The sequence below is a fragment of the Penicillium verrucosum genome (genome assembly GCF_028828655.1).
Source record: "Penicillium verrucosum strain IBT 35672 chromosome Unknown utg000002l_segment0_segment0, whole genome shotgun sequence".
NCBI classification, from domain to species: domain Eukaryota; kingdom Fungi; phylum Ascomycota; class Eurotiomycetes; order Eurotiales; family Aspergillaceae; genus Penicillium; species Penicillium verrucosum.
In genome coordinates, this window is record NW_026643211.1 from 3,653,382 (window position 1) to 3,679,281 (window position 25,900).

Here is a 25,900-nt window from a genome sequence, read left to right on the forward strand (position 1 = left end):
CATTGGCTCCGATGATAGCCATTATATACGGAACACGGGAGGTTTGACAATCAGCCCGTCTCCTAGGACCTAATGGTATTTTCGCAAATTAGGAACACCCATAACAAATGGAATATGACAAAATCCGTTCACGGGATATTTCGATTCCCAACCTTTTTCGAACAGCAGAAGTACATCCTGTGGAGAATAAAGAGAAGGACGGATATAATTCTTCCACCAATCACCAATCCCCCAACACTTTGATAACCCTCGGGGCGTCACTAAAAGCCATGCGGCCCAGCTAACGCCAACTGGCTTTCCTTGCGAGAAAGACATCAAGCCATGTACCCAAAAATCAAAGGCATTGCTGAATGGATGGAGAAAATGTCAGGCCATATTTCCATCCAGTAGTAGGACTCCGCATCCCCCGCCATCAATTTCCCCAATTCGTTCCCCAGTCTCCACATCTGGAGCCCCGGACTATCAAGGTCGGTACCTTTGGAGGGCTATCAATATAGGGAGATGGCGCCGAGGCCGCTTAATTCTTTTTAATGCTTATATTGCTACTCCGTATTATACTCGGTATTATGCCGAGTGAGCTCTCGGTCAAATATAAATCGGATCCCAGCCCAACTCAATGGCGCTTTTCCTTTTCCTTTTTGCCTTTTGTGTTACAGAAGACTTATCCCGTAGTCAATCTTTACTCTGGTGATAGATTGTCTGAGGAGATTATCTAGTGCACTTGAAGATGGGTTTCATCAATTTCAAAAACTATCGGGTCTACGTCCTGACCTCGGTGGCCTATCTGGGCTCCCTGCTCTTTGGTTAGTGGATGTGGTCAACACAATCACAGAATGTTACTGACGCATTCTGCCTAGGTTATGACACGGGTGTTATGGGGTCAGTCCTGGCCCTTTCCAGTTTTAAAAAGGATTTCGGCCTCCCCGTTGAGTCATCCGGGTTCAGCGACGAGAAGAACGCTCAGATTTCCTCCAATGTGGTGTCCCTACTCACAGCAGGATGTTTCTTCGGATCCATCTTCGCTGCTTACATGAACGACAGACTGGGCCGGAGGTACTCGCTGATGGTCTTTGCCGTGATCTTCCTGGTTGGAGCAGCCGTCCAAGTTGGAGCTCACCATGAGATTGGCATGATCTATGGCGGACGTGTCATCGCCGGTTTTGGTATCGGTGGTATGTCCAGTATCACCCCGGTGTTTGTCAGTGAAAACTGCCCTCCGGCAACCCGTGGCCGTGTTGCCGGTCTCTTCCAGGAGTTCTTGGTGATTGGTAGTACCTTCGCCTACTGGCTGAACTATGGCGTCTCGCTTCATGTTCCCGAAGGCACAAGCCAATGGCGTATCCCAGTTGCCATTCAGCTTATCCCAGGTGGTTTGATGCTCATCGGGTTATTCTTCCTCAAAGAGTCTCCTCGTTGGCTGCTAACGAAGGGCCGCCGGGATGATGCACTCAAGTCCCTTGCTTACATTCGTAATGAGCCTGAAAACAGCGAGGCTGTTCAACTCGAGTTTGCTGAAATCACGGCTGCCATTGACGAAGAATCCCAGGCTACCGAGGGCCTGACGTGGAGGGAATGCCTGAAGCCTAGCAACAGATACCGCTTCTTCCTGGCATTCGTCCTGATGTTTTGGCAGCAGTTTTCCGGAACAAACAGCATTGGATATTATGCTCCTCAGATCTTTGCAAGTGTAAGTACACCGCAGTATCTCTATACCACTACATCTTCTCCCATTTTCTGGATTGGCAACAATCTAACCTTTTCTATAATTTCAGGTCGGGTTGAGCAAAACGGACTCCTCCTTGTTTGCCACCGGTATCTACGGAACAGTCAAGGTCGTTGCAACTGCGATCTTCCTAATCGTCGGTATCGATCGCTGGGGCCGAAAGAAGAGTTTAATTGGTGGTGCCGCTTGGATGGCTAGCATGATGTTCATCATTGGAGCAGTCTTGGCTACCAATCCCCCCCGACCCAGAAGCCACATCCGTCTCATCGGCGTCCACTGCCATGGTTGCGATGATTTATCTATATGTCATCGGATACTCAGCATCCTGGGGTCCAGTTCCTTGGGTGTATCTTGGCGAGGTTAGTCATTCATACTAACTATATATTTCCTTGTCCATTACAATCGACTAACATTGTTTGCACCGGCAGATCTTCCCAACTCGTCTTCGCGCCTACGGTGTCGGTTTCGGTGCCGCCACACAATGGCTGTTCAACTTCGTCATCACTGAGGTTACCCCTCGTGCTATCAATAAGATTGGCTGGAAGACTTTCCTCATGTTTGGCATCTTCTGCTTTGCCATGGGTGTCTTCGTCATCGTATTCTTCAAGGAGACCAAAGGCCGAACCCTGGAGGAGATGGATCTCATTTTCGGCGCTGTTGATGAGCAGCAGAGACGCGCTGATGTGGAACACACCTTGCAAAAGACTCAAATTATGCATCAAGAGCATACAGACACGACAGAGACTGCGAAGACTACAGAGACTACAGAGCACAAGCAGTGAAGTGGATGATAGAGTCATAGATTCCCCGTATTAAGCTATACCTGGATCTAGAATGTTACATTATATATCAGTAGCTTAAAATGAATACCATACATGAATATTTGACCGGAATTCTCACGGTAGAATAAAACTTATACTATGTATACCTCTACCCAATCACCGAGCCCCACAATAAATGCCGCGGGGAACTTCGAGATTTCCCCCTCACGCGTCACTTTTTGTTTCCCACACGCGTTGACGCCAACAATCTCGATTCTCGATGGGATCTCTCGATGAAACATGCGCATCTTTGCGCGCCCAGATCATTGCGACAGAAGCACAGCTTGCTGGCCTGAAAAGCGACCTTGCAAACGCCGAACAAGCGGCGCAATCGGAGACCGCACCGACCGCGGAAATTCAGTATAAGGACCAGAATGGTGAAGGAAGACGGTGGCCATTGCTCCAGGAAGAATACAAACGATATGGACGGCAAATGATTGTTTCGCAAGTTGGTTTGAAAGGTAAATCACGGCTTCGTTATGGCGGACATTTGGGAATTTCCCGCCTTGAACAGTGTGACTAATATTTCATTGAATCCACAGGTCAACTGAAACTCCGATCGGCTAGGGTTTTGCTCGTTGGGGCCGGAGGACTGGGATGTCCAGCTGCGCAGTATCTCGCTGGTGCTGGCGTTGGAACTATCGGGCTCATCGATGGGGATACAGTCGAAGTGTCGAACCTCCATCGCCAAGTCCTACACCGGACGAAGAATGTGGGGAAGTACAAGGTCGACAGCGCAATTGAGTCCTTGAAAGAGTGAGTGGATCTGTATAGGGGTATTGAACGACTCGCTGACGATTTCTTGTGACATCGCCAGACTGAATCCGCATCCCACATATATTGCCCATCGAACACACCTCACGCCTGAGGCAGCACCAGCGATCTTCCAGGGCTATGATCTTATTCTCGACTGCACTGATAACCCTGCGACGCGTTATCTGATCTCGGACACTGCAGTGCTTCTTGGAAAACCATTGGTCTCTGCGTCCGCCCTGCGCACCGAGGGACAGCTGATGGTGTTGAACAATCCGCCCCGAGCGCCCGGTGACAAGACTGGAGGGCCTTGCTATCGGTGTGTGTTCCCTAAACCACCACCGGCCGATAGTGTGGTCAGTTGTGCGGATGGGGGTATACTGGGGCCGGTTGTTGGGACAATGGGTGTATTGCAAGCCCTGGAGGCAATCAAGGTCATCACTGCCCCTGAGATTGACGGAACTCGTCCACAGGATCCCCCGTCTTTGCATATCTTCTCTGCCTACTCATCGCCTCTAGTCCGCACAATCCGTCTTCGTTCGCGCCGGGCCAATTGTGCCGTCTGCTCTACTGAAGCAACTGTGACACTGAACACAATAAAATCAGGGTCAATGGACTATCTGTTCTTTTGTGGATCCACCAACTTGCCCTCGCTACTAGGTCCCGAGGAACGTATTTCTGCTCGAGAATACAACGAGAGACACCCAAATGCGACCTCGGATCCGTCACAGCTCCACACGGTAATTGATGTCCGAGACGAAGCTCAATTTGGGATTTGCAGTCTGGAGAACAGCATCAACATTCCTATCTCAAATATCCTTTCCTCCGGTTATACTGCTGGGTTACAGGGGAACGATAATGGGCAACAATCTACCCAAATACCTTCTTGGTTACCGTCTGAGGTCGCCTCGTCTGAGTCCACGAATCCAATCTACGTTGTCTGCCGCCTAGGAAACGACTCGCAGATCGTCGTGAAGAAAATGAAGGAGCTAGGACTAGATCAGCACGGAAAGAGATTCATTGGTGACATTCGCGGAGGACTACGATCATGGAAAGAACAAGTGGATCCCTCATGGCCCGAATACTAAATCAATGATGTCGCTGGATTGTCCGAGCTATATCCCTTCCTTTTCCTATCTTTACCCACCAACCAGCCTCCAGTTCCCACATCATAGTCAATGACACTGTGAGAGGCGGGTGCCAAATCATAGCTCTATCTATATCCACCACCACTCAGTGTGAACCCGACCCTCATCGAGGTTGCCAAGCACCTCAAAAGCACCACGGCTGACGTCGATGTCAAACTCCGCACATCCCTCGCAACGATCCACCAGGGTGACATCTACACCCCTATCACCCCGTTGGATGTGGATCAACCGGCCACAAAGCGGATTGTGGTTGGGGTTACCGTCTACATTCGCTCGGTCATAGACAATATGAGACACAGCGCACACGTGCTCCCACGCGTTATTCCACCAGCCACATGCTCCAAGCCCGGTATCATACCAGGTTAGATCGCCGCCGAGGGTGTGTTCTGCGCCGGGACCGTGTGTATTGTTCAACCGGCCGGGGCTAAGGGCAGAGTTAGCATAGGCCTCGATGAAGCGTGGATCTAGGAACAGGCTGGAATGAAAATAACCGATAGGTTTGTATCAGTTTACTTACTTGCTGAGAACACGAGAAGTGGTGTTCTCATGGGGATCCATAGGATGGCCCAGAGCTAATCCCGTGAAGAGGGATGCCATCATGCCGATGGCCTTGCACTTGAAAATTGTGTTGCAAACCATTGTCAGCTCTTGTCCTTCTTGCTTTTCAGTAAAGGTAGTGGTTATGGTTGTCAATTTCAAGTCGAAGTTGGGGAATTCCCTCGCTGTTTATATCATGTTTCCGTGAAGACATTTGTACTTCAATGACGTATGTACTTAGGTTCATCACAATGCGGCGGAGTAACAGAAGCAAAACTAAATCGGAGTATCTGAAATAAACAGAGTGAACGGAGCGTTTTGATAGAATTGTTGTGTTGTTGTTGTCTGTTTATTGGGAAGGACAGAAACGGAACAGCACTCATTTTGGACATTGTCGTTTATTCAACCATATACATACCTTGGCGCAATATTACGTTAGAATCTCTTGGGAAAACTATAATCCAGACCCCGGAGCACTGTCGAGTTTACAATGTACGAAAAATCGGAAGATCGGAGGAAGCAACAACCCTAAAAGGAAGAATACACTCCGTACTTCATTCGTTGTAGACCACACTTTATACAGGACAACTTGGAGCGGTTTTTCAACTTGTCATGGGTGATTTATGTCTTGATTCTACTTCAGCGACTGGCTTGTTTTTTTAGTATGTATTTATGTAAATTCATCTAAAGTTGAGTTGTTATATATTTTCTCGAAATGACAGCTACTTGGGTGCGACTTTTCTTCAAGAAGAGAGAACTCGCCTAGAAAAGTTGCAAGGATCTAAAACCATGCAACAAATATTACTCCAGTTGTATTGACGTCCTCTTATTCAGAAAGACTCAATTCCTTCCCTCGAAAAGATTCCGCAACGAAGTCACCTTGGGTAACTAGCAGCGTGTCCTTCCAAACTCTTGAAGGTGCGCTGGTGAATATCCTTAGGTGATTCCTTCAAGCTCATGCGTTTGATTGGATTCACTTTGTGCCTTTGAATCTTTGTTATATAGATAGCTTGAGGGAGGTTTCTTTTCCCAATTTCACCACGGTTCAAATTCCGGGAGACAATGAACCTCTAAGACGGTATGTAATTCAAACCACAAACTAACCCTGATTCTACGGGCCTCCTGGTTAAACGTACGTTGAATTGAGAACAAAGACCCCCGCTTTACTCCGGAAATCACCCCGAAACGAGCAGGTATACATACTACCACCGGGGATGAGACCCGAAAGTAAGATTTGTACTTCTTCTTCCCGCAGTATCCGACTCGCAATGATTCTTCATGGACTAATTGAAACATTGCGGATGGGAGTATACAAAGGATAGCCTGAAATGGCATAATCCGGTTTATAGCTGGTCAGCCTTTGGCCTGCAAGGCTAATGAATATGCTGCTGGCCTGAGTGACAGACATCCTGACAAGTTTAGATTTTTCGAGTCTGTTCCCTCATTGGATGGACATAGAAGGCGGCGTATTAGCTTAGATTTAGCATGGGATAGATATTTTGAATGCTGACGGTGTCATACTGTTCACAAGATATGATCATTGTAATAGCTATTTAGGCCATTCAATGTTTACACCCATTTGGGCGGAGTTCAATAAGCGCAAAGTAGTGACCCTTATTCATCCTACCCATCCGGTAGATCTCGCCAGAGTCATTCCACTCACGCAGCAATTCCCAAATTGTGTCAAATCGAGGGTTCTTTCTGCCTTGAGGAATCGAACATGGCCGATCAATCGACTATCAGATGGCAGAGTCAGCAAACCGATTGACATAATTCTAGTCGGTCCAATTAGTTAGCCCGGCAGGTCAAGTGCTTGAAAAGTAAATAAATATAGCAATTTTATTACCGAATCTACCAGATGAAAGAATTGTACCGTGAAGAATCCTGATGTGTTTGCCTTACTGATCAGGCATAAATATCCGGATTTTATATGCGGAGAGCATTCCTCCCCCCACATGTGGTAGCCAATCACTTAAGGGCGGAGTGTACTGCAAACATCCACGACACGATTGGGACTTTCATCCGACTACTTTGCCCTTTCATATTACTCCACCAGCTCTGGAGGCTTGCCTAAATCTATCGCGTTCTTGTCCGTTTGGAAGATCCTCCTCTTTTGAAGGTCACGTGGGTCATGCCGCGTTTCTGAAGATTCGGATCTTGTGTGGCTGGGCCGAGGCACATCACTGTGCGACCCCTGTGTGAATATGGCGCACGTTCAATCCCATCAGTCGGGCTCATCCTTCGGGTCGTCGCCATCGCTAGATGCGCAAGGTGACCCTAACAAACACAAACCGTCAATCTTCGGTTTTGTCAAAAAGACATGGCAGAAAACGGGCTTGGACAGACCAACCATTCTCTTGATGATGAAGTGAGTTCAGAATCAAGCTTCCATCCAATATTCCACGGTAGGAGATATCTAACAGCTACTATAGAGGCGGCATCCCACCCACAATAGCTGTTTCTATGTGAGTTATCAACCTTAGAAGTTCTCGGTTTATCAGAATCACCCTGACCCTTAGTCTAGCTACCAATCCAAGCCTGTTGCCAACGAGTACACAACATTGGGTTATCTCGTGGCTATCGTCTCTATTCTGGGCTTTGCGATCATGCCCCGCGCAAAGTTCATCCAGATGATGATCTTTGACATTTTGGCCGTCTGCATAGCAGCTTGTTTGGCTCTGTTGACAATGTTCTGCAGTGTCAGGGCGCGTCAACACACCACTAATAACCCCACTGATGCATACAATTCGTCTGCGTCTGCTGTCAGTGGTTTGTGGCTATTCATCCAAATCTGGATGGTTCATACCTTCCGCGCCAAGTACCCGCAGTTGCAATTCCCCGTTATTATTTACGCAATCTTCGCGAACATTTCTTCGATATACGCACCGCAAATGAAGAACATGACAGCTGCATTTGCGATGGTGGGCCGATTGCTTAAATCATGCCTTACTGGCCTCGCCATTTCAACAGCAACGTCACTATTCATCCTGCCGATGACGTCACGGCAGGTCGTCTTCAAACAAATGGCAGGTTACATTGGCGGGCTTCGCTCAGCTTTGAATGCCCATGCTCTATACTTCCAATCATTGGAAAGAGATGACATGTTTGGTCGCACGGAGACATATGATGACGCCCGTGAGAAGTTTGGCAAGAAGGGAAAGATCTACAGTCCCGAGGCAGAAGCCATCCGCGGTGCGGTGCGGCAGATCACAGATATCCACGCCAAACTCCATGGTGATCTCACGTTTGCGAAGCGTGAGGTCGCATTAGGAAAATTGGGACCTGATGATCTTCAAGCCATCTTCCGTCATCTTCGCCAGATTATGATCCCGGTCGTGGGGTTGAGCTTCGTGGTGGATATATTTCAGCGACTGTCAGATTATAACAGATGGAACCAGCCCATTGATTTAAATGAGCCTGTGGTCCCAGAAGATATCCGACAACGCGTTGTGCACGAGTGGAATGATATCATGAGGGCGGTGCATGATCCCTTCGCGGTGATGATCCAAACTATTGATGAGGGATTGGTACATATCTCCTATATTTTCGGGCTAACAAAGCCACCCAAACGCAAAAGTGCAGCTAAATCTTCAAATGAAAATTCGATGGAGGGAGGCGAAGATGTCGAGGCCAGAGCGGAGAGCACTGCGCCTGGAGAAAAAGCATTTACCCAGCATTTTGAAAAGAAACTTGGCGAATTTCGAAGCGCAAAACGCCTTGCTTTACAAACATGGGCTGAGGAGAAGGGTGTGACGCTCCCGCCCGACTTTTTGATCACCCTGATTCTGCTAAAATGCCGGACACCGATTTTTTGGACACTTCGGCTACGCAAAAAGAGCGAAGCCGACGACAACTGTATCTGTTTCTCTACGTAAGCCTTCGTCTACCAGTCAGTCAACACAATGAAAGCTAACATAAACTTAGATGGACCAATTGCTATACTCAACCGGTCAGACCGTGCTCGACTTTGTCCGCTATGCCAATCATGTGGAGGCGAAAGGCAAGCTATCGAAGACTCGACTCGTCATTCCTGGTGGTAAGCGAGTTTGGAAGTGGGCCAAGTCCTTTTTGAGTGCTCAGGATCATGAAGATGATAATATGGGTGACATCCATACACAAAACAACATACTTCAGCTTGGCGAGGCATACAAGCTGCGCAAAGACCCCGAGCACCTACCACCGACAACTATTTTTGAGAAAATTGGAGACAGAATTCGGGTCATCCCGGGATTTCTGCGCTCGTTCGAGTCAACCTATGGCTTCCGTGTCGCCTGTGCCACCATGACTATTGCAGTAATTGGGTTCTTACGCGATACGCAGACCTTCTTCACTGCGCAAAGATTAGTATGGGCCTTAATCATGGTCAATCTCAGCATGTCACCCACCTCAGGACAGAGCATTTTCAGTTTCGTGTTGCGGATTTTGGGTACATTCCTCGCAATGGTAGCAAGTCTTCTGATATGGTATATTCCAGGAAAACATACACCGGGTATTATCGTTTTCCTGTTTATATTTGTATCTATGGCCTTCTATATCCCCATCAAGATGTTCCGCTTCCGAGCTGTTGGGATCATCAGCATCATCACTACAAGCATGATCATTGGATATGAGCTCCAAGTTCGCCGAGTCGGTGAGGCAGTCGCGACATCCAATGGGCAGCCCTTCTACCCCATTTACCTCCTGGCACCTTATCGCCTGGCCGTTGTGGCGGGCGGTATTGCTGTCGCATTTATTTGGACATTCTTCCCATATCCAATCTCTGAGCATTCAGTCCTCCGTCAAAGTCTTGGAGCATCTTTGTATCTTCTGGCAAACTACTACTCGATCATCCACGAGACGATCTCCGGCCGCATGCGTGGTGATGAGGGCGAATACCTACTCAAGACCTCTTCCGGTCGCAAACTTGAGAAAGCGCGCCACAAAGTGTTTTCAAAGCAGATGCTTATGCTAGCCGGTTTACGGACATACTCTGGGTTCCTTCGCTGGGAGGTTCCGATTGGAGGTCGATTTCCCAAGAAGCAGTATGATTCGATTATTCTCTGTGTCGAAAAGTGTGTTATACCCTCTCACATCCTTTCCATCTACTAACAGTGCTTGTCTTTTAGCATCGTGAACTACCTCAGCTTGCTGGGCTACGCGTCTGATACACTTATGTATGAGGATCCTGCAGATACAGCCTGGATGACCGACTTCCGACGGCTGATCAATACTGCCAAAGTGACAACCCACGAGGTCACATCTTTGCTCTGCCTTCTCTCTGCTAGCATTACGAACCGACAACCTTTGCCGCCGTATCTCAAAGCACCCCGTCCGTACGGCTTCACGAAGCGCCTTATGGAACTCGACAGTGACCTTCTTAGCCTCCGACACATTGCCGAGCCGGGATTCGCGGCATTTGCAGTTCTGCAGATCTCGACCCGCTGCATTGTCGGTGATATGGACAGATTACTTCGGTAAGTTTCTAATAGAACTTTGTTGTTAGATGCGACCAGGTCTTCTAATTAGGCTGTTCATTCTAGGCTTGTCAAAGATTTAGTCGGCGAATTAGACTTCTCTTTCCATGCTGTAAGCACGGGAGAGTCAATGGCCGAGTCGCGAATGCCCTCTCGGGCAGGATCAAGGGTGGATCTGAGCGAGTATGCACCATCCCAACGTGGTGATCGGCACAAGAACGATTGATTTATTGTCTTTCCTTTTGGTGGTTGCTAGTTTTTCCGTACATATTTTGACGTGGCTTGTACATAAAAGAGATGACTGGCATCATTCTACCACTGCCTTTGTCAATGCATGGGATTAGTTGTACGTTCCTGCGGTAGATCTCATTGTCAAGAGAACTGACCTTGTACTATTCTTATGACGAGCGGTATTCACTAGATTTCACCGTTAAACGCAAGTATGGAAAGCATGCAGCGTAGTGGCAGAACTACATGTTTTCTGCTGCGACCTTTTTACACATTTACCTATGTGTATAATACCCTAGTGCTCCTGACACTAACTAGGCTTCATACCGGAGGGAAGAAGGTCTGTTGAATGATCTAGTGCAATGAAAATACAGCTTCCACTGTAGTTACCCAAGCATTTTACGTGTGAATGTTGGTTGGTCATATCTTCCCGAGATCCTATCGACGTGTCCATTCAATAGAGGCGTCCTAAATGATCGGGGTAATTGCAAAAGTACATAGGTGGTTATCCTAACTCAATCATTCATTTTACCAGCAGCCCATGCGCAAGTCGGGACATTTCATACATATAGGATGAGGTCTTGGTCCCGCTTAGGTGCTACGTGACTGGACCTTGGTGTCAACGTTCATTCATTCAAATTGAACTGGGACGTCATCCTGCCACTTTCGGACATAGTCAAGATTCCGATCGTCCACTTCGTCTTCTCGGCCTGACGAGCTGGATTCACTTAACGCGCCATTATCATCTCTATCAATCAAAAACTCCAACCATTCATGTTTCCAAAGAGTCTTTTCTTCTGGCCTGATACCTTCGGAAAAGAATGTCCAAGAGAATAAGTTTCGTGTAGCAAGTTCGGAAACAATGTCGTCAAACCCTTCTTCAACACTTGCTTGTACAAGGCTCGGTCCTATGCTTGCGGGGCTTGGTGACAGTTTCTTCTTCAGCCAAGAACGTGTGAATAAAAGATGTTCATGGGCGGCAGATCGGATTGAATTCGGAAGTAGACAGACGACAGCCAGCGTGCCTGAGAGAAGGAGGGAGCTATACTGTAAAATAAAAATCATCATATTTTAGTAAATGGTCTTCACACAGCAGGGAATGTATTGGATAAATCATCGAATCTGCTAACCTTTTGCAGCAAGCTATCAATCCTAAACGATGATTTGTACAAACTTGCACACGTAATGATAGTGGCTGCGGAGATTGACGCCAATATATGGACCTTAGATCTCGGATTTGGTTTGTTCGACTTGTATGACATGCCAAAATCACTCAAGTCTTTCCCATTTTGACATAGCCAATTCCAAGAGTGATATTCCAGCCGGTGATCACACGACATATGCAGTCTAACCCCGAGAGATGTGTTCTGGACATTCACCATGCCAAATGGAGGGTATGGAGAAAGAGGAGGGTTTCCATACTCTTGCGAGTCCTCATCCGTGATAAATAAAAGGCGGAACTCATCTTCTCTTGAAATCATGTCCAAGCCATCGATATTTTTGACTGGCGTAAGGCGGTGGTATTGAGGGTCCATAAATGATTGAGGAGATGAAGTCCAAATGACAGCCTCTAAAGACACTGTTGGTAGGAACGTTCGCGACACTTCAAATACTCGGGGCAAAAGACCTGTAATTGCAGAACCTAGCCATAGGGAAGCTACGCTCGGTCTGCGTTGAGACATGGCAACAATGACGGGGTGAAAATTCTTTGATCGAATGAAAGGGGGAAGACTTCTTTTATAGGTGGATGTAGCCATTGACTGGCCAGGTTGCATGTGATACCGGGCTCCTAGAAAGAGCTCATAAGGCATGACGTAACGAGACCAGAACTGCATGACAAGGCCATAAAATGAGGAAGCTCGGCGGTGGTTGGGATTTGATTGACATATATCAACTGGGTATTCTGGCGTGAGCTGGGTGAAACGGGGCTATTGATAGGTTTAGGTAGGATAATAGAAGCTCCAAATCGGTTATGCGATGGCAATGTGATGGCAGCAGCTAATGCGGCAATCAATTGATCGAAAGCATCTTGAAATCGGGCAAAATTGTAGAGGTATCCCAGGGCTTCTTCTGCGGACGGTGTCTCGGAGGAGATCGAGATCGAGGATGGTATTTGTGCGCAATGGCGTAATCTGAATGTACTGCTGTCCAAATGGCATTCCCATGGCGGATAGTACTCTTTACCATCCCGAGTCAGAGTTGCCTCCCAGCCACGTCCCTCTGCAAGGATTGCAGCCCACCATTGAACTGCAGCAATATCATTACTACCAATATCAAGATCGAAGCAATCGCCAGCCTGGTCTCCTTCGCGCCTATCCCATTGTGCGTGATTGTTAGTATACACAAGCTTATCACCTGCTGTTCTCCGGCGTAGCTCTATCATCCGTGCTGAAAGGATATATGACCAACCAAGGACAAAGGCGCAGAGATAGTTACCCACAGGTTCTTGGAGTGGTTGAAATCCAGTCCATTCCGGGATATATTCTGCCGACAACTTGCATGTCTGCGGATGAGAGTTCGCAATACAGAGATGTCGCGGTAAATTCTTTTTGAAAGGGGATAGCTCACAAGTACTCCTTGAAGACTTATCAGCCGGCAAGACTGACCATTTTGAGTAGCCTTCTAAGGACAAAAAACTCTTTCCCGCGCATTCTGCGACCTCAGTGCATTGGGGGATCGAAGGTGTTTTGTTGAGGAGAACATTCACGTTACTGCAGGAATAAGGCAAGTTGGTTGCGGACTGAGCCAAGGATAATGAGGCATGCCATCTTGACTTAGAATGAGTCAAAGTCTGGGATGAAAGGAGAAAATCAGGGCGCAGTAAGTCATGGCTGTTAGGATCCATAAGACCCACTTGAAACCGACGTCGAGCTATGAAGATTGCAGGGCTCTCCTCCCAATGGGACTTCGAGTATGCAGAATAATCTTAAAAAGACAAACACGCTGAATGAAGACGCTCAAAAGATAAGAGATGCGAGTTCAGAGAAGGGAGATGTGTCGTCCCGGAGATGGTGTCGGTATGGGTTTAACAACGTTTCATAAACACACCACAGCATGCAATTTGAGGTTCTTGCGAAAAAAAAGTCCTGCGCACGATCGAAAAGACCAGACAGGAGAGTGATGAAGAGAAAGGAGGCAGCAGACCTATTTATTCAAATGCATATAGTCACGTTCTTATGCCTCAGGCAGAGAGTCAATCTCCACCACGGGAGCAACCGCTCCAAAGGGTCCACTCTAGGGCTTCATCTTGCAATGTTATATATCTTTTAGTCCTCCTAGAAGGCTTCATCCAATGTCCTGTGCGATTGATAGGCCTCCTTTCCTACTCAGAAATCCCTCTTATGTTGGCTTTCATGTGGAAGTTTTTCATTTCCAATTGATTAAATCTGCGGAAATCGACGACTAACGGTATTATATACTTCTGTATGGTATGCTGAGCTCATACATAGGTAGTTGTTATATGATTTTATAGGTAAATTACCCTATCTCCGCATATATTTAGACTTTGATATACCCTCTAGCTTTTGAAGGCTACATTTTTCTAGCTTTAATAGCTGATAATACACATGACACTGGCATGTGTACATATGCACGGCCGACTTTGCTTACTGCCACAATCGTCCGTGTTGCAACTTGACAAAGTCAACATCACTAATCGGAAACTTGGAAATGAATGAGCCCCCCCAAGTGAGTGTAAAAATCCTGGGAGCAGAAACTCAGAAAATTAGAAAACCAGTGAAAGACAGAGAAAATCCAAGATAGAGGGCAGACAAGGGCAAACCCCGCTGATAAAGTTTCGTTCAGTATCAGAAAAATAGACTGAAGGGACTTAGGGCAATCCACAAGGGTAACTATGTTGAAACCAAAATGACCTCGATGGTCAAGCACGTAGGTAGGTGATGTGCTGCACTTAGTGGCTCGTTTACAACACGCGCGAAGGGCAGTATTCATAAAATTAGATGCTCGGACCGATGGCTAAGATTCCCAAGCATCAGTCATGCTCCGTATTAGAACTTTTAAGTGCAGTTTCGAGTTGTTCCATCGAGTATTCCAGGGAATCCGTGGCGCGCTTTGTCCCAACAAATGTATGGTCAACGACACCCGATCTCCTGGAAAACGACAGCAAAGGCGATAAAGGACCATGTCTGGATATCACGTACATATATACATATAGATGGGATCTTAGTCCACTCAGGCGCTACATGACTGGATCGCAGTGTCAAGGAAGTATGTTCAGTATGTTGCACATGTTGTGGTTCTAAGAGACCATTATACCTAGCTTAGGTATATTCCAAGGTTTCATTGAAGCCTTTAACCCTTTAAGGGGAAGTACTAATGAGAGGAGTGGTAGGCAGAACCAGGTGCGGTTAGGGATTGGGGGACTGAAACTCCAGGCAGGAGGCCAGTCTAGCGAAGGGCGCCGGTGTTCTCGGCTACTTTTAAAGCTTCTCCATATTTTCCACCTTACTACCTGTGGAGACATTATATAACATTGAATTTTGCGATACAACTGAAAGATACTACCACAAGATAAGAGCTATGTGGAGTTCACACAGCAAAATTCCTTAGATCATGCACGGAATGCTTGATGCACATACATCAAACAAGGGATGGGGAGGTTGGAATGCCAACTGTGCTAAGACCCTGGCGCCCTTCAACCCATCATTCCCAGGGATTTAGCTCTAATATTCCCCGCGATAGATGGTTTAAATAAGAATATATCAATCTCCGGACCAATAGCAATGCAGGTTCTATGTATCCCTTCTTTTGTGGAATCCACCTAACCGTCTCCTTCACAGGTTTCCCGACGACGAAGGGGCGGAGGGGGATCTCCTATTACACATCTCTTCCATCCCACGTTAGTGTGGGTAACCTTGCAATGCTAGCTATGAAATTTCTTCCGGGAATCACTGTTGAGTTTCGATCGATGCCGCGAACGACCTCAGATACCACAGTACCCCGATTCCCGTAAACGACAACCTAACGACTAGTATATATACCTCGAGAGGCCTTTTGATGGACAAAGTCAACACAATGGGACGCCATTCAATAGCCGAAGAAATCTACGATGATGAGTCGAAAGTCAACTTCGGTGTGCCGGGCAGCGTCCGAAGTGTGGACGGCATGACCACACATAACGCAGCGCTGGGGAGCTCAATTCAACTATTAGAGAGCGAACCTCCAACCGAAGAACAAAAGAAACGAATCGAAGTGCGAGAATGGCTGGTCTTTATCTGTATCGTTATTCTGGCAATGATGGATTCATTCAATGCGACCATTTTGATCCCAGCTTTACCTGTATGCCACATGCAATACCCCGAGTGTGATTCGATATCCATACCAGAACTGACCAGAGACTCAATCTAGGACCTGGCAAACGCATTCGCAAAGCCACTAGCAAGCACATTCTGGGTCAACACGGTATACCTCCTTTTCGGCGCAACCAGCCAGCTTTATTTCACCATGATGAGCGAAGTCTTCAACCACGGACCCGTATGGATTATCGCCGTGGTCCTCGCAACAATCGGCACAGGAATCTGCTGCGGTTCAATGAGTCTAGCGGAACTGATAATCGGCCGCATGATCCAGGGTATCGGCGGCGGCGGCGCAATGAGTCTGTGTTTCGTGGTAATGACCGAGACGGCATCTGAATCCATGCATTCACGGTATTCGTGGTATATCCTGTTGACGCGCATGTGTGGTGGCATCCTGGGACCCGTTATCGGAGGCTTGTTTGTCGATAATACGGACTGGAGGTGGATGTTTTATTTCAACTTCATTTTCTGCGCGCTTGGTTTGCTGGTTATTCCGTTCGCTGTGGATCTTCGCGCAATGGAATATATCCCCACGGACAAATTGCGCGGTTTGGATTGGACAGGTACTACTTTGGCCTTTTTCGGGCTTGGGGTTATTCTGGTTGGTCTTTCTTGCGGTGGGAGCTCGTATCGCTGGGGAGAATGGCAGACGATTGTGCCTCTTGCGGTGGGCACTTCCATTATTCTTGCGCTTGTCTTTTATGAGGCCAAGTGGGCTGTGCATCCGCAGTTTGGGAGGAAGGCATTTCGCTCGAGAATGATGGTTATGACACATCTAGGGTGCTTTTTGCATGGCTTTGTGGTTAGTCAACATTCGCTTTGCATCTCCTTCATGGTGTCTAACATACTAGTCTAGGTCTTTGCCCACTTGCAATTTTTCCCATTGTATTTCATCTCTACTCATTATATGTCCGCCACTTTGTCTGGAGTTACCTTGCTAGCCATGGTTGGGCTTGCGATTGTGCCGGCTACAGTGGTCGGTGTCATTCTTGCGAAGGAGTTAAGATGCACCCAGTGGCTCATCTCTGGCGGATGGGTATTGACTGCCCTGGCGAGTGGGTGCTCTATACTCTTGGATAACTCCACGCCGACCGTAGCGTGGGTATTTTTGTTGTTCACAGCAGGCCTTGGACACGGTTTGTTACTTTCAAGTTACAATGTTCGCGTCCAGAATCTACCCAAAGATGGGGATGGATCCATGTCAACCCTGCCAACAACCATCTCATATTACATGCGAGGTTGGGGTATGGCAGTCGCGGTCCCTGTCGGGGGAGTTGTGTTGTTGAACTGTTTCGGCAATGGACTTGCAGGTGTTGGGTTGAATCGAGACATAGTAAACTCTACCAACGGATATCTCATTCTTATGAAGGACGTGAGTATGACAAGTAAACAGAGAGAAGCAGTTACGGTTGTTTCGGTTGAGGCCTTTCAAGGAGTATGGGATCTCATCACGGGTGTGGCTATCCTTGGGGGGATGTCGTCCGGTTTCCTGTGGCGAAAAAAATGAATGTGAATATTAAACGTGTCAGAATTAAAAAGCATTGGTAATTGCATTTGTTGCAAAACGAACGTCAGCTAACCTGATCGTGTATGAGGTTATGGCAGGCAATGTAAGGGCAAGAAGCGAACGCATCGATTGAACTCTGGTAAGAATAACTCGGATTTCATGCTAAAAGCTGATTTCACTTAAGAATAAAAGTCATTGTCTCGGTGAAAGTAAAGGTCATGGCAATCAGGCTGGAATGGGTTTTCCTATGATGTTCGCTAGTCTTACTAGCTCGAACTCGATCCGCTTGTATCCTTCAGCCTGTCCGGCACAACGAACTCTCGCTTTCCCTTGATTTTCCAGCCAGACAGTCTGTCTTTGCCAAGCATCTCCAGCGTCTTATTCTCAACGAGACTGTATTTGGAGGGATCATTCCGGTCAAAGTTGAACGGTTGTTTCAAGGACACTGGGGGGTTGGTGATAACGCGTGGGTGTCTCAAGCTGTTGACAGAAATCGAGTGACACATCAAAGGATGGAGAAGAACGACATCGCCCACCTTGCCAGTCATCTGGCGGAAGTCGCTGCAATTCTTAACAATATCCGAGTAAAAGGGCGTGTCCTCGGGATTCCCAACAGGCTCTTGGCCACGAGGATACATATATGGTGTGACGCCCTCAGGATGATTGTACTAGAAAAACACGAGTCAGAAAGGCGTAAAAGTGGAATAAGAACCTTGATCACCTACCAGATGCTGGGCAACATATTTCATCGCCTCGGGGCAGATCATAGTGCCACCTGCACGGTCCTGGATATCGGTAAATAGGGGTATAACGAGTAGGGCTTGCTCTGGCGAATCAAGGAAATGAATAAAGAAGTCGCCATCCACATGCCATCCCGGCAGATCAGCAGGATGGGGCCACGTGCCCTCTGACTCTGGTGAGCCAAGATTGACGATCAAGGCATCGTTCCAAGTAGCCGATTCCGGGGCTACGCGATCTTCGCCCCCGAGAAGCTCGCAGATGGCCGCCCATGCTTTGGGGGCAAAGGTTCTGACCGGTTCTTCCTTGTTGTCTCCCATGTGGGTAATTTCGGTTGTCCATGTTGACTTGTCTGTTGGTGACACACCGAGTCTAGTCCACACATCGCCTGCCCATTCGGTTGCTTTCTCCCGCGAGAAACAGTCTGGTAGTCCCAAGTACCCAAATCTCATGAAATGATCTATTTGCTCTTGTGAGAGCTTGTACTTGGGTTGGACTGGCATTGTGTCTAGGTCGCTTCAGGTGAAGCTACAGCATGAGCCCACATTTTAAGAAAAATCAGGAGATATGGACTTGTGCATTGATAGCACCTGGGCAGTTACTTACTTGGGGAAGGTGCTCCTTGTTTCTGCCGGTAATTCAGATCGCACCAATTAGAGGCCTTCTTCGACTCTTGTATTCGAGGCGGTCACCGGAACAAGACTGAAAGAAGGAAGCGGTAAATTGGGGTTCCCCTATTATTTGATATTCGTATCCCTCTTCTTCAAAATATGGCGTTTGCTTGGATCTGAACAAGATCTCTTGTGCCATTAACCGCTTTATTAAATGGCGTTGCCAAGATATGAATTCCGGCTAAACGGTCAAGCATGGCCTAGTGCATATCCCCCGCAAATGAAGAATTCCCCCCCCAACTTCCCCCTGGGCTTCTTGTCATCACCACTCATACCACCCCATTTTATTTGCCTTCCCGTGGCGTCCAGGCTAATATGGTTTCTGAATCCGACACGGGGCTTGTCATTCAGGGCCTGAATCCATCTGGATTCTGGAATACAGAGAAATTCCCAACATAAATCACCCAAAACCTTGAGCAGAAACAGACCCAATGTTCAACACAGCTGACCTAGCTCACACCTCAAATAAACACGGAGGATCGTCAATAGTATACGCTTTTCCTTCTCCATGTTTATTTATTTGTGGGGCTCGGGCCGCACAATTATGGGGAAGAACAACATTCGTCTCGTATCCGAGTATCCTAAGCCCGCGGCGCATAGCTATGTACTCAAGTACTCCAGGCTAATTGTGACCATGTGACTCGGCTGTTGTAACCCATTTGTTAGCGCCAATCACATCTCTGCATCAAACTTTAGCCTGGGCCTAATGCCCCGTGGCCCTAAAACCCGGAGATAGAACGTCTTTGCCCTACCAACATCCCCTATATGGCAAGGCTGGTCTGACATTCCATCAATCCGGCTAGTCCGTTCATGAATAGGCATTTATAGTCCCGGCGCTGCGCGAGATCCGTCCTAGCGTCTTGGGAAATACTCGAATTGCTTTGTCTCCATTTTCCCCAATATGTGTTTCGATGATGAAAACTGGGGAGAGCTGTCGACTCGAGCAAATCAGCCAAGACATCAGCTCTCATTCACCGGTTAATATCACAGCTTATTATCCCATGATGGCAAATCTGAATTGCTTAAAAGCTCTGGGGGTGCCCCCTATCTCCACATTCCTCTGCTTTGTTGTGTTCCAGGCTCGGTGGATATCTCAACTTTCTCATACACTTCATCTAAGCAGACTATACAGACAGCATGGGTATCGCTGTCGGAGCTTCGACTCTGCAGTCCGATTTGGACGCGACTCAAGCTGCAAAGCCTGAGTTGGAGAAGGTTAACTGGTGGCAAGAGCCTGGTCTGCGCAGGCTCTATTTATGGGCTTCTGTGCTTTGTATTGCTTCTGCTACTACTGGATACGATGGGTAAGAATCATAGCTATGTTATTGAATATGTATAGAGCTGACGGGATAGGATGATGCTTAACACCTCCCAGAATTTGGATACGTGGCAGACGTACTTCGACGCACCTAGTGGGGCGAAGCTGGGATTGATGAATGCAATCTACCAGATTGGTAGTCTTGCCAGTTTTCCTTTTGTGTAAGACATTCTGCACTGAACACAATGGAGGCGCGCTGACTCGAATAGGCCCTTCATCGCTGATCGATGGGGCCGCAAGGTTCCCATCATGATCGGATGTGTCTTGATGATTTTCGGTGGCTTGCTCGGTACATTCTGCACAAACTATGGAAGTAAGTTTACCTATTTTATATACTGGGACCATTAGATTTACTAATCTTATCTAGTGTATGTCGCCGGTCGATTGCTCCTCGGTTTCGGCAACAGTCTGGCTCAGATGGCATCCCCAGTCCTACTCGCTGAGATCTGCCACCCCCAACACCGCGGAAAGGTCACCACTATTTACAACTGCTTGTGGAATTTGGGCGCACTAGGTGTGTATCCTTCAGACCAGTCTTTGGACGTTGGTATGCTGACTGGGTTTAGTTGTCGCATGGCTTGCATGGGGAACGATGTATATCCCCAACGATTGGTCATGGCGTAGTTTGACCATCCTCCAAATCTTCCCTGCTGTCATTCAGATCATCTTCATCTGGTGTAAGTTTCATTTTCCTTCTTTCACTCGATTGAACCCAAGGTGGCTGATCATTATTAGGGGTCCCGGAATCTCCCCGTTGGCTCGTCTCCAAGGAGCGGTACGAGGAAGCATTGGACACACTCGCCTACTACCACGGAAATGGTGATAAGAACAACGCCACCGTTCAATTTGAGTACCGTGAGATCAAGGAGACTATCAGCTTGGAGATGCAGTTCCAGAAGAACAGCAGCTACTTGGACTTCATGAAGACCAAGGGTAACCGTTACCGTTTGGCACTTTTGGTTTCTCTGGGAATCATTTCCCAATACAGTGGCAATGCCTTGTTCAGCAACTACACCAATTTGATCTACAACAGCATGGGTATCACTGAACAAACCAAGAAGATTCCTGTTCGTTTTCCCCTCGTCCTTTGTCAAATGACCCTCGCTGACATTTTATAGCTCAATGGTGGACAAACCCTACTCAGTCTGATTGTTAGTGTTTCGAGTGCGTTCTTCGTTGACCGAGTCGGACGACGACCACTTTTCCTGGTTTCCACAGTTGGTACGTGCCAGCATTCCCCTTGGTGATTTTGCCGAGTTACTAACTTTTCTCCTCTTAGGCATGGTTCTCATGTTCCTCGCATGGACCGTCGTTTCCTCCGTCTTCGAAAGAACCCAGGATGTCGCGTCTACCGGTTACCCACAAGTCGTTTTTGTCTGGCTCTTCTCTGTGTTCTACGCCATTGCCTGGTCGGGTCTACTCGTCGCCTACGCGCTCGAGATCTTGCCCTATCGCCTACGTGCAAAGGGCATTATGATTATGAACCTGACGGTGCAGGCATCTCTGGTTCTTGGAAAGTAAGTTGCGCGAAATATATGTACCCACTCTTTAGACGAAACTAACCATCCTAGTTACACCAACCCAATTGCGTGGGAGAACCTTCCTCACCACTGGAACCTCTCAATGATCTACACTATTTGGATCTTCGTCGAGCTTTGCTTCGTCTACTTCTTCTACGTTGAGACCCGGGGTCCTACTCTCGAGGAGCTGGCTAAGATCTTCGATGGTGATGATGCCCAGGTGGCGCATGTCGATCTGCAGCAGGTCGTGAAAGAGATTCAAATCACGGAGAAGGAGTCACCTGAATATATGGAACATGCTTGATTGTGTATTATTGTGGAAAGTTGTCCATAGGGCATACCTTGGATAATAATATTTACTTGTTACTGATGAATTAATTTGATAACGCTTTCCTTAGCTGTTCTATGATTTCCACAGACAAGGAGGGGATTCAATCCATTAGATTGTCTAGAAGGAGACAGATTCAAATAAGGAATATGAGCTCCTTCCTTTTACGTAGTTGCCACTCGCCTCAGCTTCCCTCGACTTCCCCCAACTTCACTTCACAACTTCACAACTTCAGTGAAGCCACTTCATTTTTCACTCTTTCATACATAATCATCCATTCTGTTATCATACATTGATACCAGCATCTCTCATTCCAAATACTCTTCTTACCATTAATATGCGTTTCCACATAGCCATCCTTCTGGGCGTGGCCTACTTGGCCACTGCTGCTCCGTTTTCGAATGTGTCGACTTCCCCTCTTCCGGATGGAATGCCTAATCCAAGCCCCAGTGATCTGGAGACCATTGAGCTGGATTCACACGGAACTCTTCCAAATGGTCCTCCTCCCCCTGGTATCAGCGAAGGAGGGATCGTCAACCTCAAGCTCATCGCATTCAACGAACTCTTTGAAGTTGCCTTTTTCCATCAACTGATCACAAACATCACCGACAAGGTCTCGGGTTATCGCTTTACTGATGAAGAGGATTATGACTATGTTTTGGATGGGTTGCACGCCATCCTGGCTGTATGACATGATGTTCCCGTGTCACTTGGTGATATTTACTAATTTGACGCAGCAAGAGGAGCTCCATGTTCTCGACGCCAACAACGCCTTGGCCCATTTTGGGTTTGACCCAATCCAGCCTTGTCAATACACTTTCCCCGTCCATGACTTCGACTCCGCCCTTGTTCTCGCCACCACCTTCACAGATGTGGTTCTGGGTACTCTGCAGGACGTCGTGGAGAGATTCGCTCTCGGTGGTGACTTTGCGCTGACACGCGCGGTTGCCTCAATTATCGGCCAGGAGGGAGAGCAGCAGGGATGGTTCCGCATCATGCAGGGCAAGATCCCTAGTGAACTGCCCTTCTTGACGACTAGTGATCTCAATTTTGCCTTCACTGCCATTCAGAGCTTCGTCGTGCCCGGCACTTGCCCCAATATTAACTCCATTCCGCTCAAAACCTTTGCACCTCTCGATTTCATCATACCACCCACCGCAGAGACCAGAGGCATCAAGTTTTCCTTTTCCGTCGACGATCACGACAAGATTGATCGAGATATGCTGTGGCTCACCTACATCAATCAGCAGAATAAGCCAATCGTGGAGCCTCTCCACATCATCGCGGAGAACCACACAATTACTGCAAAGGCTTTGTTCCCCTATGAGGCACATCAAATGAACGGGCTAACCATCGCTGCGGTGACCACATCCCAGGGACCATTCCCAAATGCATACAGTGTGGCAAATGAAACTGTCGCTGGACCTGGTCTTTTCATCCTCAAGTAGTTGAATTCCATCCTCAGCCGCCTATCATTAGCCCTATAACTTGAGCCCAAGTTGTCCATCTTGCCAACTCGAACTAGTTCTAGGTTCATTGCTCTCTTCAATAAATCAAATGATTTCATATTAATGATAGTAGATGACTAGTTATATGATCTTCTTGTTTAAATTACACACATACAATCCCAACCACTTCTCCCACCCCCTCATCACCTCACAGCTTCCCTGCCCAGGATTATATAACACTCAACTCCACTTTAAAGCTTACCCTGACCAGCATTAGCATTAACACTGGCAACAACGGAAGTGTAAGCCGCAGCAGAAGCAATGTTCTTTCCAGCAAAGTTGACCAAGAATCCAGTATCAGCGCGGCCATCGAAGGTTCCGGAAGATCCGAATCCATTGAGCTGGCAGGCACGGCCGAGGTGAGAGCTGCAGACACCGTTGGTGTTGGTATCGGGCGAGGAGAACAACTGTCCAGCAATAGAACTCTCGACAACAGCAGCAATGTTCTGGAACACATTGCCCTCAGCAAGGACGTAGCCACCAGCGCCAATCTCGAACGCGTGACCGGAGTTATCGAACCAGTAGTTGTTGACCTAGCGTATGTGTTAGTTAGATTTCCAACAAGGATATTTGGAGTAATCCCGAGAGGATTTGTCATCTCGAAATTAAAGAGACGGTTTTTCGGGTGTTTCACTCACAGCGTGCAGAAGGGTGTTGCCCTGAACCTTGGGCGCACGTCCACTGGTGTGGTAGATGTAGTTACCCTTCATGGTAACGAGATCGCTGGATCCATCAAGGTAGACACCCCAGTAGTGGTATCCGTCGCAGGTAGCGGAGTAATCGCTGGTGCCGTCGATGAAACTGTTGGAGATAGTGACGCGCTTGGAGGCCTCTGTGCCGAGCACGATGTGCTGACGAGAGATACGGGCGGTGGTGACGTGGTCGATCCAGACCATGTCGGCGTTGTTGATGGTGATGGCATCGCCGCCCCAGACGTACTTGGGGTTCAGGTCGGTGATAGCGATGTTCCTGGTGGATGGATGGGTTAGTTATATTTTGGTTTAGGGTGGTTTTTGAAGGTAAGTAGCAGGTGGTGAATATCGTACTGGATGATGACGTTGTTCGCGCCGCTGACGATACGGAGACCCTTGCCCTTGATGGCTCCGGCGTTGCCGGAGCCAACGATGGACTTGTTGGACTTCACGGTTATGCCGAGGGTACCGGCGTTGTCACTGGGAGCGGGCAGTTAGTATGGACTTCATGGATTGACTGAAACATAGGATTCGTTTGGGGGTCTGGAGGTGCGTACTATTTGACAGAGGCGGAGGGAGCGTCCGGCTGGTAGTTCCCGCACCAGTTGTTCTGGTTGATGGCAACCTGACAAGCAGAGTCAGTACCCCAAGGGGCGCAGCCAGTGCCGCTGGTGGTTCCCTCAGTACCGGTGAAGTCGAAGGTCTTGGAGAGAACAATGACGCGAGGGGAAGAGTCACCCAGGTACGAGACCAGCTCGGCTGTGGTGCTGGGGTAGACAGGGGTGGCAGAGCCACCACCAGTGACGCCCTTGGCGAAACCCTCTGCGGCGCCGGTGACACCGACGGCAGCGGCTCGCACAGCGAGTGCTGCAAAGATAGCAGTGATCTTCATTTTGGGAGTTGGTAGTGTTGCTACCTGTTGGAAAGAATGGAATGGTTGGGATGAAAAGCTGAGGGAGACATTTCGGGCGTGATAGACGTGACCTTTTATAGGATCAATAGGCAGTCCAATATAACTAGATAGCTCTTCAAGCTATTCCAGGTTAAGAGACAAGCGTGTTTGAGAATCATGTCTCTCCACCCGGGTAATCTCCGTTATGGTATGCCGATGTTATTCCAGCGAATGGTGACCGAAGCCCTATGCGCCTTGGGCTTGGCATAAACGTGGGACCAGCCTTGGACAGTCCACTTGGGCAATGTATTATTAAGGTTGTGCATAAATCCACAATTTGGCGGAGAAATAAACAGTCATGTTATGGAAGATGATAGTACACCAATAGGGGGTGGTTGGATAATGGGTATACTCGTATACTCGTATATTGTATAGTTATTCGGATATTCGTACGCCATGTCTCCTGTGGCACAAATGCAATAGTTATTCAAAGGAGGTCCTATCTTTGTATAATTAATGCATGTTTCTCACGCTTTTTTTTTTAGGTATTCAAACTATCATCTAAGAGATATATGAAACTATGAAACTATACAGAACCCTTCTTCTTATAAGCTTATAAATCAACTCACAACCTTGGAAGACAGATGTTTACTTTTTACAAAGGGTACTTATTTTTGTTAGGGAATTACATAGTAAGTAGAGGTACCATTGGTACTACAATGATAACATAATAATACTGACTATACAG

General features: G+C 47.7%; 10 protein-coding genes across 10 annotated transcripts; 6 read left to right on the forward strand and 4 right to left on the reverse strand.

Moving 5' to 3' along the window:
- Positions 1-727: 727 nt before the first annotated feature.
- Positions 728-2,505, forward strand: N7516_007037 (sugar porter family MFS transporter; the record flags this gene model as incomplete). The annotated part of the gene is made up of 5 exons (XM_057219757.1): positions 728-803; positions 858-1,687; positions 1,773-2,007; positions 2,060-2,082; positions 2,152-2,505. The coding sequence occupies 5 exons, from the start codon at positions 728-730 to the stop codon at positions 2,503-2,505; spliced, it is 1,518 nt and encodes a 505-aa protein (XP_057073848.1).
- A 259-nt stretch (positions 2,506-2,764) lies between these two features.
- N7516_007038 (HesA/MoeB/ThiF family protein) lies at positions 2,765-4,385 on the forward strand (the record flags this gene model as incomplete). The annotated part of the gene is made up of 3 exons (XM_057219758.1): positions 2,765-3,005; positions 3,087-3,300; positions 3,362-4,385. The coding sequence occupies 3 exons, from the start codon at positions 2,765-2,767 to the stop codon at positions 4,383-4,385; spliced, it is 1,479 nt and encodes a 492-aa protein (XP_057073849.1).
- Positions 4,386-4,514: 129 nt separating this feature from the next.
- On the reverse strand, positions 4,515-5,084 carry N7516_007039 (RlpA-like double-psi beta-barrel domain-containing protein; the record flags this gene model as incomplete). The annotated part of the gene is made up of 2 exons (XM_057219759.1): positions 4,515-4,869; positions 4,963-5,084. 2 exons carry the CDS (start codon positions 5,082-5,084, stop codon positions 4,515-4,517), a joined length of 477 nt encoding a protein of 158 aa, XP_057073850.1.
- A 2,102-nt stretch (positions 5,085-7,186) lies between these two features.
- On the forward strand, positions 7,187-10,661 carry N7516_007040 (uncharacterized protein; the record flags this gene model as incomplete). The annotated part of the gene is made up of 7 exons (XM_057219760.1): positions 7,187-7,350; positions 7,415-7,447; positions 7,507-8,729; positions 8,819-8,853; positions 8,907-10,033; positions 10,088-10,435; positions 10,502-10,661. 7 exons carry the CDS (start codon positions 7,187-7,189, stop codon positions 10,659-10,661), a joined length of 3,090 nt encoding a protein of 1,029 aa, XP_057073851.1.
- Positions 10,662-12,452: 1,791 nt separating this feature from the next.
- N7516_007041 (uncharacterized protein) lies at positions 12,453-13,046 on the reverse strand (the record flags this gene model as incomplete). Its single annotated transcript, XM_057219761.1, has 1 exon — positions 12,453-13,046. The coding sequence occupies one exon, from the start codon at positions 13,044-13,046 to the stop codon at positions 12,453-12,455; it is 594 nt and encodes a 197-aa protein (XP_057073852.1).
- A 2,651-nt stretch (positions 13,047-15,697) lies between these two features.
- Positions 15,698-17,485, forward strand: N7516_007042 (uncharacterized protein; the record flags this gene model as incomplete). The annotated part of the gene is made up of 3 exons (XM_057219762.1): positions 15,698-15,961; positions 16,031-16,780; positions 16,835-17,485. The coding sequence occupies 3 exons, from the start codon at positions 15,698-15,700 to the stop codon at positions 17,483-17,485; spliced, it is 1,665 nt and encodes a 554-aa protein (XP_057073853.1).
- Positions 17,486-17,751: 266 nt separating this feature from the next.
- N7516_007043 (uncharacterized protein) lies at positions 17,752-18,726 on the reverse strand (the record flags this gene model as incomplete). The annotated part of the gene is made up of 2 exons (XM_057219763.1): positions 17,752-18,153; positions 18,211-18,726. The coding sequence occupies 2 exons, from the start codon at positions 18,724-18,726 to the stop codon at positions 17,752-17,754; spliced, it is 918 nt and encodes a 305-aa protein (XP_057073854.1).
- Positions 18,727-20,031: 1,305 nt separating this feature from the next.
- On the forward strand, positions 20,032-22,036 carry N7516_007044 (putative MFS hexose transporter; the record flags this gene model as incomplete). Its single annotated transcript, XM_057219764.1, has 9 exons — positions 20,032-20,198; positions 20,248-20,373; positions 20,422-20,525; positions 20,580-20,726; positions 20,779-20,889; positions 20,948-21,279; positions 21,331-21,433; positions 21,492-21,729; positions 21,784-22,036. The coding sequence occupies 9 exons, from the start codon at positions 20,032-20,034 to the stop codon at positions 22,034-22,036; spliced, it is 1,581 nt and encodes a 526-aa protein (XP_057073855.1).
- A 361-nt stretch (positions 22,037-22,397) lies between these two features.
- On the forward strand, positions 22,398-23,508 carry N7516_007045 (putative sexual development protein (LsdA); the record flags this gene model as incomplete). The annotated part of the gene is made up of 2 exons (XM_057219765.1): positions 22,398-22,745; positions 22,798-23,508. The coding sequence occupies 2 exons, from the start codon at positions 22,398-22,400 to the stop codon at positions 23,506-23,508; spliced, it is 1,059 nt and encodes a 352-aa protein (XP_057073856.1).
- A 251-nt stretch (positions 23,509-23,759) lies between these two features.
- N7516_007046 (polysaccharide lyase family 1 protein) lies at positions 23,760-25,152 on the reverse strand (the record flags this gene model as incomplete). The annotated part of the gene is made up of 4 exons (XM_057219766.1): positions 23,760-24,101; positions 24,207-24,537; positions 24,615-24,740; positions 24,818-25,152. The coding sequence occupies 4 exons, from the start codon at positions 25,150-25,152 to the stop codon at positions 23,760-23,762; spliced, it is 1,134 nt and encodes a 377-aa protein (XP_057073857.1).
- Positions 25,153-25,900: the final 748 nt, after the last annotated feature.